We start from the raw sequence: 16324 nt of genomic DNA, 5'->3' as shown, positions 1-16324 counted from the left end.
AAATACTTAAATATTCTCCTTAAAATTGTTCACCTGTTCTCGGGGCGAAGGTATCATTGCATTTTCTTTAGATTAAGGACGAACGCCACCGTGCCTGTGCATCTAAGATCCGCTGTTTTGCCGGCTGCATTTCAAAAATGTCCTTCGCATAATTTGGCACCAATTTGAAGGTGAAATATGGTTTGTTTTGTTTTATGGGAGCCAAGAATAGTTCTGAAAACGAACTGATTTAAATTTGCACCTCAATAGTAATACTAAATCTCCCCATGGGTATTAATTATTAATGATATTAGACGATAAAAAGATTTTTTTTTGCGCATTCGGAGAGTCTATGTTGCGTACGAATCATCGACGCATGCTTGGCTTTATGCTGTCAGTAATCAACGTGCTTTTTATCTGAAAGTTTACTCAGCAATTTCTGCCGCTAAAATATCCAGAGAAAGAATGTGACCTTGGCCATTAATCTTACATATAAATTAGAACTTTTGATAAACAAGGCAACAAAAGGAACGTATTTCTAATCAATCAAATTCTTTTTACTTCACGGTATAGGAAGCCGAAGCTATATGGCGGGCGACTCTCGAGACGACCGAGGATGGCATTATATGTTAAGGTAGCGTAGTGCAGCATTTTGATTTTATTTTTTCCAATGTTAATTAATTTACTTGTTCTGGAATATAACTTTGCGCTGTTGTCAAACAGCTCATGTACAATGGCCGACTTAGTCCTCGTAAGCTTGTAAAAATATCCCTGAGGCGTTCATTAGATCATACTGTGAAATTAATGATTTTTTGAGAAACTTCTTAGCGGGCGCTCGGCTTAAAGTATTGGTAATGAACTCAGAAAAGCGGATGTAGTCGGTGTAAGGGACTTTGTTTCTTTGTTTTTCATCCGGCTCGAGCTTTCAGGCTGTCAAGCCAGTAGCATCTTACAAAAAGCTTCTAGGGTTGTAGCTTGTGGTGTGATCAGTGGGCAAGAGAGGAGATTAACCGAGAGTGATTTCGCTAAAAGATTACCGACCACAGGTTACTTCGAAACTGAGCTGCCGGTTGAAGATTTAAGCAAGCCACTACGTTTCAGTGGCCTTTCATAGTTGGGGGGACGTTACCACATGACAGGCAGATTAAAACTATGACCAAGGATTAAAGGCAAAACCGTGAAAGAAAAAATGATACTAGGGCCACCAAAGAAACTAGGCTTGTGGGATAAAGAAGAAGAAGAAGAAGAAGAAGAAGAAGAAGAAGAAGAAGAAGAAGAAGAAGAAGAAGAAGAAGAAGAAGAAGAAGAAGAAGAAGAAGAAGACATAAATTAAAATGGACTTAATATTAAATGCAACATGACAACAATGGCAAAAACGAACAGCAAAACTCCTGCTGCTGAATGAGTAGCTTGAGGCTACAGCTATGAAAAACAAACAAACCGGCCGGAACTGAACAAAACTAGGTTGCACGCGGACGAAAGGAGAACAAGTATGTTCAGATCGTTCAGTGATCGTAGACGAGATCCCGCGAGAATCAGCGATGTATAAAGTAAGCAGAAAAATATACATATATATAAACATATAAAAATGTCTAGGAGAAAAAGTCGCTTTAATCAGGCGCAGGTGGTGTCATGATGGAGGTTCTCCACATTTATTTCGAGTTTGGAAATGTCGGCTACTGTAGAGCAGTGGAGGGAGAAAAACAGCAAAATATGAAGTCGAGGACGAGCCGGCTTACCGTTCAATCTCGAAATATGACAGGTCAAATAAACGCGCCTTCCATTTTTAAAGGCCCCACCCCCAACCCCCTCCTCCCCAATTCAAATAAACGTTCTTAATTAGATGTCTAGCATTTATATATATTTAACATGCGGTGAGGTCTTACGGCGAGGAATAGGAAGAGATAATTACAGACACCAATTAGTTCCCCGAATAGTTTACAGTGAAGCCAGTGATCTGTAAACTTTGTGCGGACCTGGGAAATGGCTAAAGTGCGGAGTAACGGGGCGAATCGGATGAAGTGTTCTGACTTGTGAGACGCCAACCTTTCATCGACTCGACCATCATGCCTTAAGTTAAAATTCCCTGCCTTGTACGACCCTTGTACTCGGCTAGATTCTGAATCAGTTACAGTATGTGCATTTGACTGACTGCCTTAAGTCAGACTGTGTAACCTGGCCAAACACAAATGCCAACTGAATTCAACTTCAACTTCAATTTTTAATTACTTCCATCACATTAGGTAGTTATTTACAAAGTATACACATTATCAAAATGCAGAAAAAAAAACAAAAAAACAATGCAAATGTGATGAGGAGTCTATACAGAGAACAGAATAGCTTGTAAAGACATAGACCGGAATTGCCACTCAGTACAATTTTAACTAGTTTGAATTCGTCTAGTAATTTTGGTTCTTAGGCAACGGCAACGACAACGCCGCAAAACAATGGGTGTAATGAGCAAAAACAATCGCTGTGCCCGTGCGTTTTACATTTCGGTACATTTCTTTGCCGTCCTATGCAAAACAACAACGTGAAATGACCACATTTAAGGTTTTGCCGGTGGAGAACGTCAACTGACGACGGTGAATTTTTCATTTTCTGTAATTTTTCTGTACGCGACCCCTACCAATTTGATTCCTGGATAGTCCGCCATTTTTGTAAAATGTGAGCGAGTTGAAATAATCGCGAAGTAATACAAATGAAAAAAAGTTATATTTTCGGGTGACGTTTGACGTCGTCGTTGCGGGGGCTCCTAAGTCTATCTCGTTCTCAGAGCGGGCTCTGGGAACGAGATTGCTCCCTAGTATGAACGCGACGGGTCCCCGGATGAACCGAATCTCGGAACGTCTGTGGGGGCCGGAAGAACGACCAGTCTCGGGAAAAGCACTTTCGCAGGAGTCCATTACTGTGTTGACGAAAACAAAGCTATTAAAAAAAAAATGTCCAACCTTGGTAAATTTTTCTCACATTGGCTCCGGCATGCAATTAATTTTCGGCTTTGTTTGGCGGAATCTGTGCGATTTTGAACATCGGATGTTTTCGCCAAAGGTCGGGAGGTGTTCGTAGGATCGAAGTCCCGTCCCGAAGATTCCACGCTCCGAAGAATCCCTTGATGAATGCAGACCATAAATGTTATCGTTGTTGTTTATGCTTTTAGTGCAGCATTATTACACCGTGGCCCCTCGATTAAAAAAGACTAATGATCGGCAAGTGAACGTTAATTCAAAATGCCGGGAAAATTGCGAAGAAACGAATACGACCTTGTGGAAGAAGCCTACGACAGCAAATCGCCAGTACATAACGAAGATGCCTTCGAACATGGAATCACGTTCAGAGTTAAGGTATTGCTCGAAAAATCAACGTTTGTCATTTTCGTGAGCGAGATGCTGCTAATTGAAAAATGATAAGTAACCGATAACAATTTTTGATTGAATTAATTCTTACTTTCCGTTAGCTTTTAAGTTGTCCCCTTTTTTATTGAGCTTAATTGAAATTGTTGTAAATCGTGACGGGCAGATGTTTGCGTTTGTCTTAATGTTGCTCCGAGTTTAAGGTGTGAATGTATAAAGCTATACATATTTACATTCTTTTACATTTATTCTCCATAGTACATCGGGACGAAGGACATCCATAAACCAAGCAGCAGAGCTGAAATTGTCTCTTCTATGCGTCGCATACGGGTAAGAAATTTTTTGTGTCCAAATGTTATTTACAGAACTTGTAAAATTCTTATTAGTTCTATGCTAACTTTATATTGTTTTCCGATGGTTTAGTTGGTTTTGTTGTTCAAAGCGGCCCCGTTATCATGCAATCGTAGCTTGTTGAAATTAAATTGACTTGACGTTCAACAACAATAAATGTTTGCAGCCAGAGCTTCAGTGCTTGACAGTTAGAAACCCTTGAACTCGGAAATATTTCTAGTGCACGCAAACAATGTCATATTCAGGTGAAAGTATGCTAATTCATATAATTGCACTTACATTTTAAAATTCCCCTCTTTAAATATTAATAATGAAATTATGCGGGAGTTATTCAGTTTTCAGTAGATTCCATTTAGCTTTCTATTTTGACGGACCACCACTTTCAGGAGCTTGTGCATGAAGCTACTGCACTACATGTACCAGTTTGCAGCTTTACGTTTTTCCCTATTTTATTCATTTTTTATTTCACATTTTTTTTAACTTGCCGCACGTCCTTCCAGGGATTTTGCAAGCTACTTATGTAGATGCAGAATTTGTCAGGGTTGGGGTCAACGAAGTATAATGAACAAAAATTATTGAGCTGAAATTTGGAGGCCTCAGATGTATTTTGACCAAAAGGCCTCGCTGTCCTGATGTTGTGTCCTTTGAAGAGAAACTCACGACTTTATATAAGTAATGTTTGAAATTCTTGCACCAGTCTGCAAGACAATGTAGTGGAAAGGATCTTTTAAGTTTAACAATTTGGAACGTAACAGCAATTATGCAAATAAATGTGCGGTTCAAGAAAATATGTCTTGAATATATTACTGCAAGGAGGTCACTGGAAATTATAATGCAGAGAGGAGACCGAAAAGCCTAAATTTTTAGCCTGCAAGCAAGCTCTCGGGGAGGGAGTGGGTGGGGGGGAGCTAAATGAAAATAAAATGTGAACAAAAAGGTGTATAAAAAGGTGTATTTTTGGTTTAGGCTAAGAGTGCTGTTTAAAGTTTGTAACCGTGCCGTAAATTAAACCTACTAAAATTTTCAGTATGAATGTGTTCAGTGTCATCATTACCATAATTTGGGACACAGGGAAATAAAATCAAACTGGTTTGAAAAGTTTTAAACCAAAAAAAAAAAAAAAAAAAAAGACGAAATAGAATTTGAACCACAATATGTAATTATAATTATGTGTCAACTGAGGACACCTGCCCAATGCGAGAAGCAAGGAGTTCAAGAAACTCAATTAAATTTTCTGGTAAATTATAAACACTGATAAAAGAGGCTGCATGTTGTTTCTCTTTACAGTGGAACTTCGATTTAAGGAACCTCTATTTAACGAAGTCCTCGATATAACAAATGATATTCTATGTCCCGGCCGAAGTTACAGTAAAGTGTATGGAATAGAACCTCAATAATAACAAACCTCGATATAACGAATTCTTCGATATAACAAAATTAATCCACTTTCACTGAAGCCCAAACGTAAAATCTACTTCAATATAGTGCTACTCTGAAAGTGTCTTTTTTTTGTAAACAAAAGCTGTGCGTCTGCTCAAAAGTAAAAATAATTGCTACTGAAAGCCACCATGCTTAATGAATTGCATCTCAAATGCCAGCACTTCTGGGTGATGAAAATTGCATTGAATTGCCTGACAAAAGTCACCTGTGTTACAAATCAATCATTAACTATGACCTCGACATAACGAACATTTTGGTCGTTTCCCTTCAAGTTCGTTATATCGAGGTTTTTGATATAACGAGCCCTCGATTTAACGAACAAATTTGGCTGGTCCCAAGCGACTTAATTAAATTGGGGTTCCACTGTATGGATACATTTGATAATTTAAAAACAAAGTTCAGATTCAAGGTGGGGGTGGCAGATCCCTGTACCCTCCTCCTGGATCTGCCATTGTGTATTATATACCCAGGAATGCCATGAGTTGCCAAGTAGCTAAGTGGTTAGAGTGTGATATACAGTACACAAGTGTGTTGGTGTAGCTCTCGCTGTGGTCTTAGCATTTTTCTTTGCCCAGTTGCTCTTGATACAGCTTGTTGGATACTATAACAAAATGTTGGTATTATAATTTGTTTTTCAGTATGAGCACAAGGTATATGGAACCAAGAAAGAAAAAACAGAATTAACTGTTTCTGTGATGGGAATAAAGGTTGTTCACAGGGTAGATGGAAAGCGCAACTGGATAAAAACACAACATGTAAATATTTTGAATCTTAGTCATATGTTTAGTGTGCTGTTGAATGTGTAACTGTTGTGTGATACTGTTATTATTTAAATTATACAACGAACAGTGTAAAACTTGTTGTTTGATTGGTGTAGTGGAGTTTGTGATTAGAGTATAGATTCACAAATGGTGTCATTGAGTGGTGTGACCAGCGCCCATGATCAGAATCCAGAGTCCAGCCAGAGTGACTGCAGGGTCAACAAAGTTTTGCAAACTGTTTTGGCAAGTAGCAGATAAACATAGGCAAATTTTTGCAGGAAAGCAAAACTATCCAATGAAAAATTGGACAAAGACTTGCAAGTTGCCTCAACCAGTTTAAAAAAGCTAGAACTTTGCTGTGATATGAAAAGGAAAGAACTCTTTGTCCAAATCAGTGTTGCCGATAGAAATCCAGTAATGGCGAGTAATCAATCAAGAATCAATAATATTTTGGGGTCAGAAATTCCTTCTGGACTAAAGATTACACATAGTTATAAAAATATTGTTACTAAAATTCTTTCGGATTACACTCTAATCTATAGGATCCCACTTGGGTCTGTGTAGTATTCTTAAAGTTTGCTTGAAAGTTTTTTACTTGGCTCAGTCAACAAATATGCTTGCTCACAAAAATGTGTTCAAATGTATTAGTTATTGTATAAAACAAAATAATAGATTTCATTTTGCCGTGGTTCTGTGCTCTGATAATGAACAGAGGACGTCAAAACGTGGTTAGAACGTCAGTCACGCTACTCGCCTGCAGCTCATAGTGTACGGTACTTCTTTGATCTTACCACGTTTTGATGTCATCTGTGCGTTATCAGAGTGGCATGGCAAAATGGAATCTTTTTGTTACATTGTAAATGTTTACTCACTGTGTACTGATCTGGATTTTCAAATTATGTTAATTGTGTGTTGTTGTTTTGCAGTGAAATTAATGATTTTTTTATGTCTCTTACCTCAGAAAAAGAAACAAGACCTAGTGGAAACAGAAGTCATGCACTATCCCATAAATAGGTGACTTGATTTTATTAGCTCAATTTTTGGTCCATTTTCACTTTTTATTTTTTCCACAAATTATTTCCCCCCCCCCCCCCCCTCCCCAGGATAATCCATGTTTATGGCCTGACAGGAGCCGGGTGGCAGAGGGAGACCAAGAAGTTAAACTGACAATCATTTGTTCCTGGCCGGCCTAATTAACATCTCATGGTCTGGGTTCCTGACATCTGAGCCTATTTGTTTTATGTAAAAGAATGTCCACCCATCTCTTCAAATACTTTAACTTTTGGAAAAGATGTCTAATTTTGAATTTCTCTGACTGGAAGACATCCTATCATAATGATTATTTTTATCAGTTTTAAAGGGAGAGTTTCACGGTTGGGCGCATGTGCGAGCGATAATGTAAGCGCTGTCAAGCCAATTGTTTTTGCACCAATCAGAAGCGAGTACACAACACCGGCGGGATACGGCGGGGAAGTCTTATAACTTGCTGGCATAAAAATAAAACTGACCAAAACACTTTTAACCTTACAAAAATCGAACTTATATTTACAACAGGAAACAAAGATTATAAAAAGTGAAGAACGAAGAGCGGATGATCCAAATTCGGGCGCGATTTCAACAGATTGTTCCACCATAATCTCGCATTGAATTTAGTGTCGACCCGTACAATTTATTTTTGAGCCGGTCTGCTCGCGCATGCACTTGACCGTGAAACTCGGCCTTTAAATGTAGCCTGTGAGAGCAGATGCTTTTCCTGGCTTTAATCTGTGTCATGTCATTTTCTTGTTGAATTACTGCGTGCAGTTGAACTTCTTCCTGGCAATAATATGTTGCAACCATCAATATGGTATTACAAAACCCAAAGTGGCAAATTTGCACAGTAAATATAAAAGCAAGAAATTGAGCATATTACTGTATGTATCTAAAGCTAGACATGTATGGTTAATTGAACTCACTAACTAACTTTAATAGCCACAACAAGTTTTGTCTTACTTTTTTTTGACAATCCTCAGGATCTTCTATGTGTCACATGATTCTCAGGATTTGCAGATCTTTAGTTTTATTTCCAAAGAGGAAGATGTTTTTAGATGCAGTGTATTTAAAGCAAGTAATAAGGTATGAGTATATTTCTTCACAAGGCATGAATATTCCTTAATGAATTGTATCATTGTGGATCAAATGTTTGGCCATTTCCCAGAGGGGTGGGTTGATTCGGGTCATTGGTGGGAGAGGGAAGGGGGATTAGGAGTGAGTTGATGACAAGGGGAAGGGCAAGTTAACACAAAACAAAAAATCTTCCTCTGACTGACTGATAATATTTTCAGATTTCCAAAGGTTGGCATCTCTGCAACTACTGTACAGAAGAAGATGGCTAAAAAACAAAAATAACGGGAGGCTCTTTTTGTTTATTACCAGATATTTTCCTTGTGGATCCCGTTTCTCCAAAGCTTAAAGTGCCCATAACAGATTTTTTTTTATTTTCTTATCTGAATCTAAACATCACCCGAAGAACTTCCGCGAAAAAATTTTTCGATTTGCATAAAACGCGAATTTTTTATGAATTTTACAAATCTTTGAAATTCTATTTTATTGCGGTCAATCCGCCCCGCTGATAAGAATGCCGACGGGCTCACAATAGGGCCCTGTGACGTACATTCAGGAACTCTTGTATCTATGCACTCACTTGACCTTCAGTAAAGTCCGTTTGCGGCAGAAAGAAAATCGTCAGATTCACCGGTAGGAAGGAAAAAAATTAGCTCCAAATAAGTATATTCCATGGCAGAAAACTCATCTGACACGGTAAGTGAGCAAACCGCTGAAGAAAGCAGCTAGGACGAATTTGAAAGCGTCGAAGTCGAGATGAGGTGATAGATGGCGTCCACGAAACAAGTAATAGTATACGCGTGAAGATGATGATACACTGGAACCGTACGCGGACGAGCCGATAGCAGACGAAGAATGGCTAAAAAGATATCGCAAGGAACAAGAGGAGAAGCGACGACTCGAGGAAGATTTAACGAAACGCTTGGAGAATAGAGTGCGTGTTAGTGGATGGTAAAGTTCTCACCTTGCATTTTGCATACGCGCTCTTCGTTATCATCTGTCAAAACTATGGCCAAGTACTCACATACATTCGAACGAATTGTTTTCCATGTAGGTGTACTTGTGGTAACTGTAGCCGTGATCTGCTAGCAAATATCAGTGAGTGCTACTGCTGCTAGTAACTCGTAGGCAATTGGGAAGGGCTGACTAGCGACATTGTTCTCGCGGAACTACAGGAAGGACACGTGTTGAACTGTGATAATAATAATATTTGTATACAAGCTTGTTGCATCCATTGATACTAAGATAGTATCTTGAGAGACCTTGGTCTTTCCTATAAAGTTTATGAAATCCATTGTATCTTTCAGGCGCATACGTCTTGCGAAATGTTTGAAGTCTAACAAAAGTTGGCGTCTAATGTAATTCGCGTCTGTCACCGGTGTTGGGACAAATTTGAGCCCTTTAGAAATAACTCTAACAGGCTGTCGCTAAGTTGTTGGTTTGAAAAATTGTTTATGAATTTCACGTGTTTTTCTCTTTGTGTCTCAATCAGTTTTTAGCCAATTTTTTTCTGCACTCTTTGCACTTGTTATTTGTTTTGTGCCCTTTTTTATTTTGAACCCCCGTTGTGGTGGTTAGGTTTTCAGAGATAACACTGTTCAACGTTTTTATTGTTTGCAGAATTCTGCAACACACGTGTCTACAATATTTGTTTGAGCTCGTTGAATTCTTGCTGCAGTTTATCTACCTTATCTACATCGTGGTTTACAATGTTTTCTGTGTTCGCCGAGTGCGACTGTTCTCGCATCGATCTACTGATTTACATCAGTGCTAGCATTTGTACTAGTATTTTTTGAGAGCTTGGTCTCAACGAAACTTCGCGGATCTCACGATCTATGAGAATATATACTGAAACAATTACGCCATATTTTATAAAACTTGCGACTGAGTTAACAGTGAGGTCAAACTATAAACCTCAGAAGGTTAGAACGCTTAGAATGTCACAAGCGGGTGTGAATATTTATCGAAAGCTTACCATTCGCTTTTCCCTGCTCCTCTTCGAAGGTGGCTCTTGGTCTTCGTCTTCCTTTCGCTTAGCATGTTATGAAGGTTAAACACAAATGCCGATGTCATCCTACTTCAGTTCACGTTTTAAGTGTAAACCTGAATTCATCAGCCTTGTGAAATCCTCGTCATTGAAGTGCATCGAGCACAAGGACGAGGACTTTCCAGGCGTCCACATCTTCCTCCGCTCCAGCACAAAATCGATCCATTTCTTTCGCCTCCTCAGTCTTTGCCAGCATGTGGTGCCAAAGGAAGGAATCCTGTGCATGCTTGTTCCATTCACTTCGTCTTTGATGTTTCCACATCTCGCTGCAACACATCTTTCCGGCATTTTCGAGAAACGTGCAGAAATACCGCGACTTGTTTTCAGTGAGATTCAGAGAAAGGCTGAAGTCACGTGTTCCTGAATCTACGTCACAGCTCTTGCTAAACCGAGAGGAGACTAATGCGAATGGTGGGCCAAAATGGCGGCAAATATGAACGTCTTATAAAATTCATTAAAAATTCGTGTTGAATGCAAATCGAAAATTTTTTTTCACTGAAGTTCTTAGGATGATGTTTAGATTCAGATGAGAAAATAAGAAAAAATTCCGTTATGGGCACTTTAATGATTGAGTCAATAATTTTATTGAAGTGGTACATGAAAAAAAGCCCTAAGTGACTCCTGATCTCATGTCAAATTCTCCCCTTCTTTACAAGGAAATGCAAGGTAATTTGGATGGTCAGAATCTAGCAGTTTATCAGAAGTCACTTAAGGCTCTTTTCCAGGCACCCCTTCAGCCCTGGAGGTAGACATAGTAGGTACAGCTGTAATATCACAAACTGGTTGGGGCGGGGGGAGACTAAAACATTACATATAAATCTAAGGGGTTGGGGGGGGGGAGGGAGGGAGATGGCCCAGGTCCGTGTAGATATATTCTGAGTCCTTTCTTGCTAAAGAAGCCAGAAACATTGGTAAGGAGAATGATATTTATTAATAATAAAAAACATTTGAAATATTTTTCAGGCTGATGCCATTCAAGTTGTAAGGACAGTGGGCCAAGCGTTTGAGGTGTGCCACAAGCGAACAATAAGTCAAACAGCTCCAAACAGTGCTGAAGCTGATAAAAATAACCCAGGTCAGAAAAAGAATCAAATTAGGACAATGATGCATGTACTTTATTTTATTATATAGGTAGGAGTGTTTAATAGTGGAAAATACATCACTCGTAAAATTCATACGAAACTACATCTGGGATCCGAGTGGCATATTTTCCATATCCTCATTACAGGTTTCAGGTTTTTTGCCATTATTCTTGCACATCGTTACGAGATAAATATATATTAAAATTTAAAACATAAATGAATAACAAAAGGGATAGGAAACATTATGGCAAGGATGCCCATAGAGAAACCATTGGGGCCTACACGAGCTATAGACTCCTCAAAAAAATTACAACTTTCAAATCAGGATTTTTGGTGTAGCTTAGTGAGGATATTGATGACATCTTTTCCCACTTTTTCATGGTTGTTTGTGCAAAGAGTCGGTGAAAAATGGTGAACGATAGATTTGTCAGTATATAATAGAAAGAATGTTACATGGTGGCTTGAAGATATGAATTTTATTTTCGTGTGTGCTTTTGTTTTCTCGCTGTGCTCGTTCGTAAAATATTGTTTTTACCACTCGAAAATAAAATTCATATCTTTGGCAGCACCTCCATGTAATATCCTCTAATAATATTTTATGTTTAATTTATAATGATCTATAATGCAGTTGCACTTGACCGGGTTCCGTTTTCCCATGTATTTTGTATACTAAATAAAACATTTGTTTCTACATTCTCTGAAAATATCTCACTAGAACTTTGTTTATTTGTCACAGCGATTTGTTTTCAGAAATTGTAAGGGTTATGATTAAACTGTAACAGGACTTTTTGTCATCCAATCCGGCCCATCATTCTTGTGATGAAGCATATGCATGCATATGATTATAGACCAAATTGGACTCCACTTGAAGTCTTATTACTCCTATTACCATTATTAATACTTGATTCCTCTCTATATTTTCTTTAAAGTTCTTTCACATGGACACACCTTTCCATACTGCTCCAGTTGTATTTCTCAGAGACAAGTTTTGTTTCTACAGTCGACTCCCGATAACTTGAACCCTCGCTAACTCGAACTTTGTGCTAACTCGAACCAATTTTCTTTTCCCTTCAGGTCATTTTCTATACAATTTTACCCTCGACAACTTGAACTTCCTATAACTCAAACTTTTTTCAATTTCCCTTGAAGGTTCTAGTTATTGAGAGTCAACAGTACTTTTGACAGTGATGGTGTGGGGGGTGGTGGGGGAGGGGGAGGGGGAGGCAAGTACATGTACATGAAAGGGATACAGTATATATATAGTGTAGGTTCTCTTTCAAAGAAAGTGAATCTTGGTGCTGTTGGTAATAACAGCATTTTGTTTTGAAATGTCTAGAACTTGATGTTCCCATGAAAAATAATGACGCCCCTATGGAGACAGATGGGACATCTCCTGATGGAAGGGTAAGGGTTCTTGAATCATTTTAGTTGAATTTAAAGATGTTTCCATATAGGAACACTCCTCTGCCTCTAGCTAAAAACTTTGTCGAGAAGATACTTTCATGGGGTGTTCCTTGTTTTTCATAACTATTGGAAATGAAGTTTCGGAAATTTAAAAAAAAATTTTTTTTTATCAATTACTTTCAACTTTGGTGAAAGGATTAAGAGCCAGGAGGCAAGCAACTGCTTATGATCTGCAAGTCTTCTCATATATTTTTCACTTTTGCCGTCAGATTGATTTCTCGACAGATGCAACAGAGTATCATCCTGATCCTAGCATCGCACCCTTAACAATTCAACAACTGCGTCACATATATCAACAACAGCTTGACCATCAACGACAAGAGACACAGGCTGCCCAAGCACAGGTCACTCTTCTAACTCAGCAGCTTGATAATGAGGCAGCCTCAAGGCAGGTCCTTCAGGTCAGGGAAAATTAATTTAATTTTAATTAATTGTGTACTTGTACAAATCTAACACATTGTTACACATTTACAAATTGCGCCATATGAAGAAATGAATCCCATCACCAGGAAAGTCACATAAAAATTAGAAAGTTTACCAAGTTTGGGTATGTTTCATTGGATTGTTACCAGAATGTGATCTGTCAAAGGTCGCCCAGATTATGTACAAATGTCTGATTCTGAGATGGCATCCCCTAAATCCATACCATCCCCTAATTTTTCTGATTTTTGAAAGCCTTCTACACGGTTGCAATCTAACGACAGAACCTCAAACTTGATAAACTGACTAATTTTAATGCGATCTTTCTTGTGATGGACTCCAATTTCTGATTAAATGTAAATTCAAAAACTCGTCCCTAGTCTCCATTTGATCTCCTGGAACAGGTAATGGTTACATTGCCACAGTATATATACATTGTTAGTGCTAACTTACAGCCTTCTTTTATTCAGAATCAACTAGATCAAGTTCTAAAGCAAAATAAAGATTTGATTACAACAATAACCCAGCTAGTTGATCAAGTGCAGACTCTGCAGAACCAAGCACGTGGGCGTGGTGACTCTGGTGTAAGTCTAAGCCTAGATATGGATAGTGGCAAGATCTCATCAGGAACAGCTCTACATTCACAAGCCTCATCGCCAGTAAGTTCGTCGTCTCCTAGCAAGGAAGGAGTCTTATCATCAGCTGCTTTGCTAAAACGTCGCATTCTTGGTGATCCAGTGTTTCCTCACATCCCCCCTCCCGCTGTGACCCCCAGCCCAGCAATGTCGCACCGCAGTGACATGGATTATCTGGATGGTAGTGTTTCCTCTTTACAGTCCAGCAGTAAAGTTGCTAGCGCAGAATCTTTCCTCCGGACAAGCACGATACCTGAAAACGGCCCTCTTCCTCCTCTAGTGGATTTAAGCTCTTCTGAACTTGAAATGGTGGAGCCCAGACATGAACCCTTTCCTCAACAGTTTCTTCAGTTTGTGTTTGATAGTTCGGACCCTGGTAAAGGCAACTCAGCAAGCAGTGCTAGTTTAACACAACAGAATGGAGTTGTAGCTACAGCGAACACATCATTGCCTCAAACAAACAATGGCACATCCGCAGTTTTGAATGGCGCCTTTTAATGTTACATGTTTAAGTTCTTGTACGTGATAATTACTGTTTGTGTAGTCTGTTAGCCTGCGAGCAAGCTCCTCTGTTGGCTGAGGCTTTGCATTGGCCATCAATATTATTTTAGTGAACTATTATGAGGTCGACAGTAGGCAATTTCAATTTCTCATTTTTTCCCAAGTTTATGATCCATTAACTTGCACAAAAGAACAAGACAAAAAAGGGACAGCCAGGTTTGAGGCTAATAGCAAAGTAAGTACACTTATTGCACTAGATGGTCATCAAATAGGACTTACTAACCAGTTTACATACAGTACTTGTAGTTGAGAGGGTTTTTGCTGTTTCAGTTTGTACTGTTTTCCTAGTCCAGGCTTTCAGTAGAGCTAAATACATAGGGAAAGGAAGATGAAACTGGCCGCCTGTCAAATGTTTCTGGCCTGGATTTCGAACTGCGAAAATTTCTTTAGTATTCTGCGTTTTGTTACTGTTACAATACGCTGCATGCATATCATGGGTTACAACCCATGACATGCAAATATATTTGGGGATCACGGTTGTTTTGGCCATTTGGGAAGGGAACTGTGAATATGATTTGAAAAAAGAAATTCTGTTCACTGAACATACGTGGGCTCCTTCTGTTTTGTTAGCCTGTAAAATGATAATACAATAGTTGAATCAAAAGGGAATCCATAGGGTTTTACAATCACTATTTTTGCTGAGTTATTTAAAAAGTATTATTTTGCACAGTGGTAGCGAATTTATATTGCAAGATTTAGCTTCATTTTTTATGCACAAATTGTACCTATTTTTCAATTGATTGTAAATAACATATGCAGAACTACTTCACTGTACAGAATCGTGTTGGCGAATTAATTTTTTTCACATCCATGTTATTTTCGGCTTTTAATAAGTTCTTGTTGTACAGCTTACGAAACGATGCATTCTAGTTTTATCAAATAGTGAATATTGTATTTTTAACCGAAATTGATTGCAAATGAACCGTTTCAGTTTAGAAATGAATGTGGAAAGTGCATAGAGACACTTCAAAACGTTCCTTGGGAGTTACAAATTTGAACATCTCGTCTTGACGTTCATGTCGTGTCCAAGTTTTTTGCTCAAGTAGTTGTTACGCGGAACACTAAGCGTAGAGAAAATTGTTTTCCAAACAAGGTATCTATTTTTATGCTACCCCAATTTAATAAAAACTAAGCGACTTTTATGAAGGAAACAAAACAAAATGCGGTCCTTCTAGCCAATCAGATGTCACAACGAACGTGATTGTAGCACGTGACTTTTTTCGCGCTGGCTGCAGGTACAGCTTTTGTTCCGAGCCTTGATTGGCTTTTTACATTAGTTTTACTTCTTTTTTTTTCTTTCAATTTTTTACTTTAAAATTGATAGGGATACGGTTCTATTCTATCAATCCAAAGTACAATTCAACAATAGCCATTTTTGAAGCAAATTAGTTTTTTACAGTGAAATTTCATAAATATATATCTCTAACATTTTTAACTTGCATATTTCTCGCAGCAACCATGACGATACGCTTTGAGCGAGCGCACATTAACAATTTTATATCAATATTCAGTTTATATCAACTAGTATGACTATAAATAAATACACATAGTATCGATCACATTTTATTCTTAAATAATATATCTCGTACTGTTTGCACGAGTGGTATATAGGCGTACTTTTTATAAAGGGAAATTTAAATATTCCTAGTTTTATCACACAGTGTAATTAGCAATACATGCATTTGTAGCTTTGCACTAAAAATTACTGGAAGGGAGTCGGGTATGGTGTGATAGACGCGGAATAGGTGATAGGAAAATAAATGTTATTATTGGGAGAATGAATATGTACAAATCGAAAGCACGGTGAGTAATATAGGGAAAGCAAAAGGAATAATAAAGAACAGCAACACGAATCACATGTGTGTCCAGTTTGTGACTGTCGTTGATCTTAGGCAGCAGCCAACGAAGACGTTTGGCAAACTGTTTCGTTTTATCCACTGAGTTGATTAAGTAGTTTGGCCATTGTAAAGGGATTCGAGAGCTGGTGCTTCGAACGTTAACCCTTCGTCAAAGCTTTGGATTCGCTCCAATGAAGAGCTAACGCTTCAAACGTCGGTACTTGAATCTCTTTACGGTGGTCAAATTACCTTACCCACTCTGTTGGTCAAACCAAACATTCCTCGCCACT

General features: G+C 38.5%; 1 protein-coding gene across 1 annotated transcript; it reads left to right on the top strand.

Moving 5' to 3' along the window:
• The first annotated feature begins 3064 nt into the window (after positions 1-3064).
• Positions 3065-16054, top strand: LOC146457506 (carboxyl-terminal PDZ ligand of neuronal nitric oxide synthase protein-like). Its single transcript, XM_085091899.1, has 9 exons — positions 3065-3323; positions 3591-3662; positions 5762-5878; positions 6846-6898; positions 7897-7999; positions 10998-11109; positions 12453-12520; positions 12790-12981; positions 13471-16054. The coding sequence occupies exons 1-9, from the start codon at positions 3210-3212 to the stop codon at positions 14131-14133; spliced, it is 1494 nt and encodes a 497-aa protein (XP_084948025.1). The 5' UTR covers positions 3065-3209; the 3' UTR covers positions 14134-16054.
• The last annotated feature ends 270 nt before the right edge of the window (positions 16055-16324 follow it).

Source organism: Pavona decussata, unplaced genomic scaffold (genome assembly GCF_977016875.1).
Source record: "Pavona decussata unplaced genomic scaffold, jaPavDecu1.1 SCAFFOLD_242, whole genome shotgun sequence".
NCBI classification, from domain to species: domain Eukaryota; kingdom Metazoa; phylum Cnidaria; class Anthozoa; order Scleractinia; family Agariciidae; genus Pavona; species Pavona decussata.
Note: the sequence above shows the minus strand (reverse complement) of the source record. Positions and strands in the feature narration are given on the sequence as shown.

Coding starts and splice junctions, on each gene's coding strand:
- LOC146457506 (XM_085091899.1), top strand. CDS start 3,210: ATGCCGGGAAAATTGCGAAGAAACGAATACGACCTTGTGGAAGAAGCC. Junction 5,879..6,845: donor ACTGGATAAAAACACAACAT/GTAAATATTTTG, acceptor CTCTTACCTCAG/AAAAAGAAACAAGACCTAGT. Junction 8,000..10,997: donor TATTTAAAGCAAGTAATAAG/GTATGAGTATAT, acceptor AATATTTTTCAG/GCTGATGCCATTCAAGTTGT.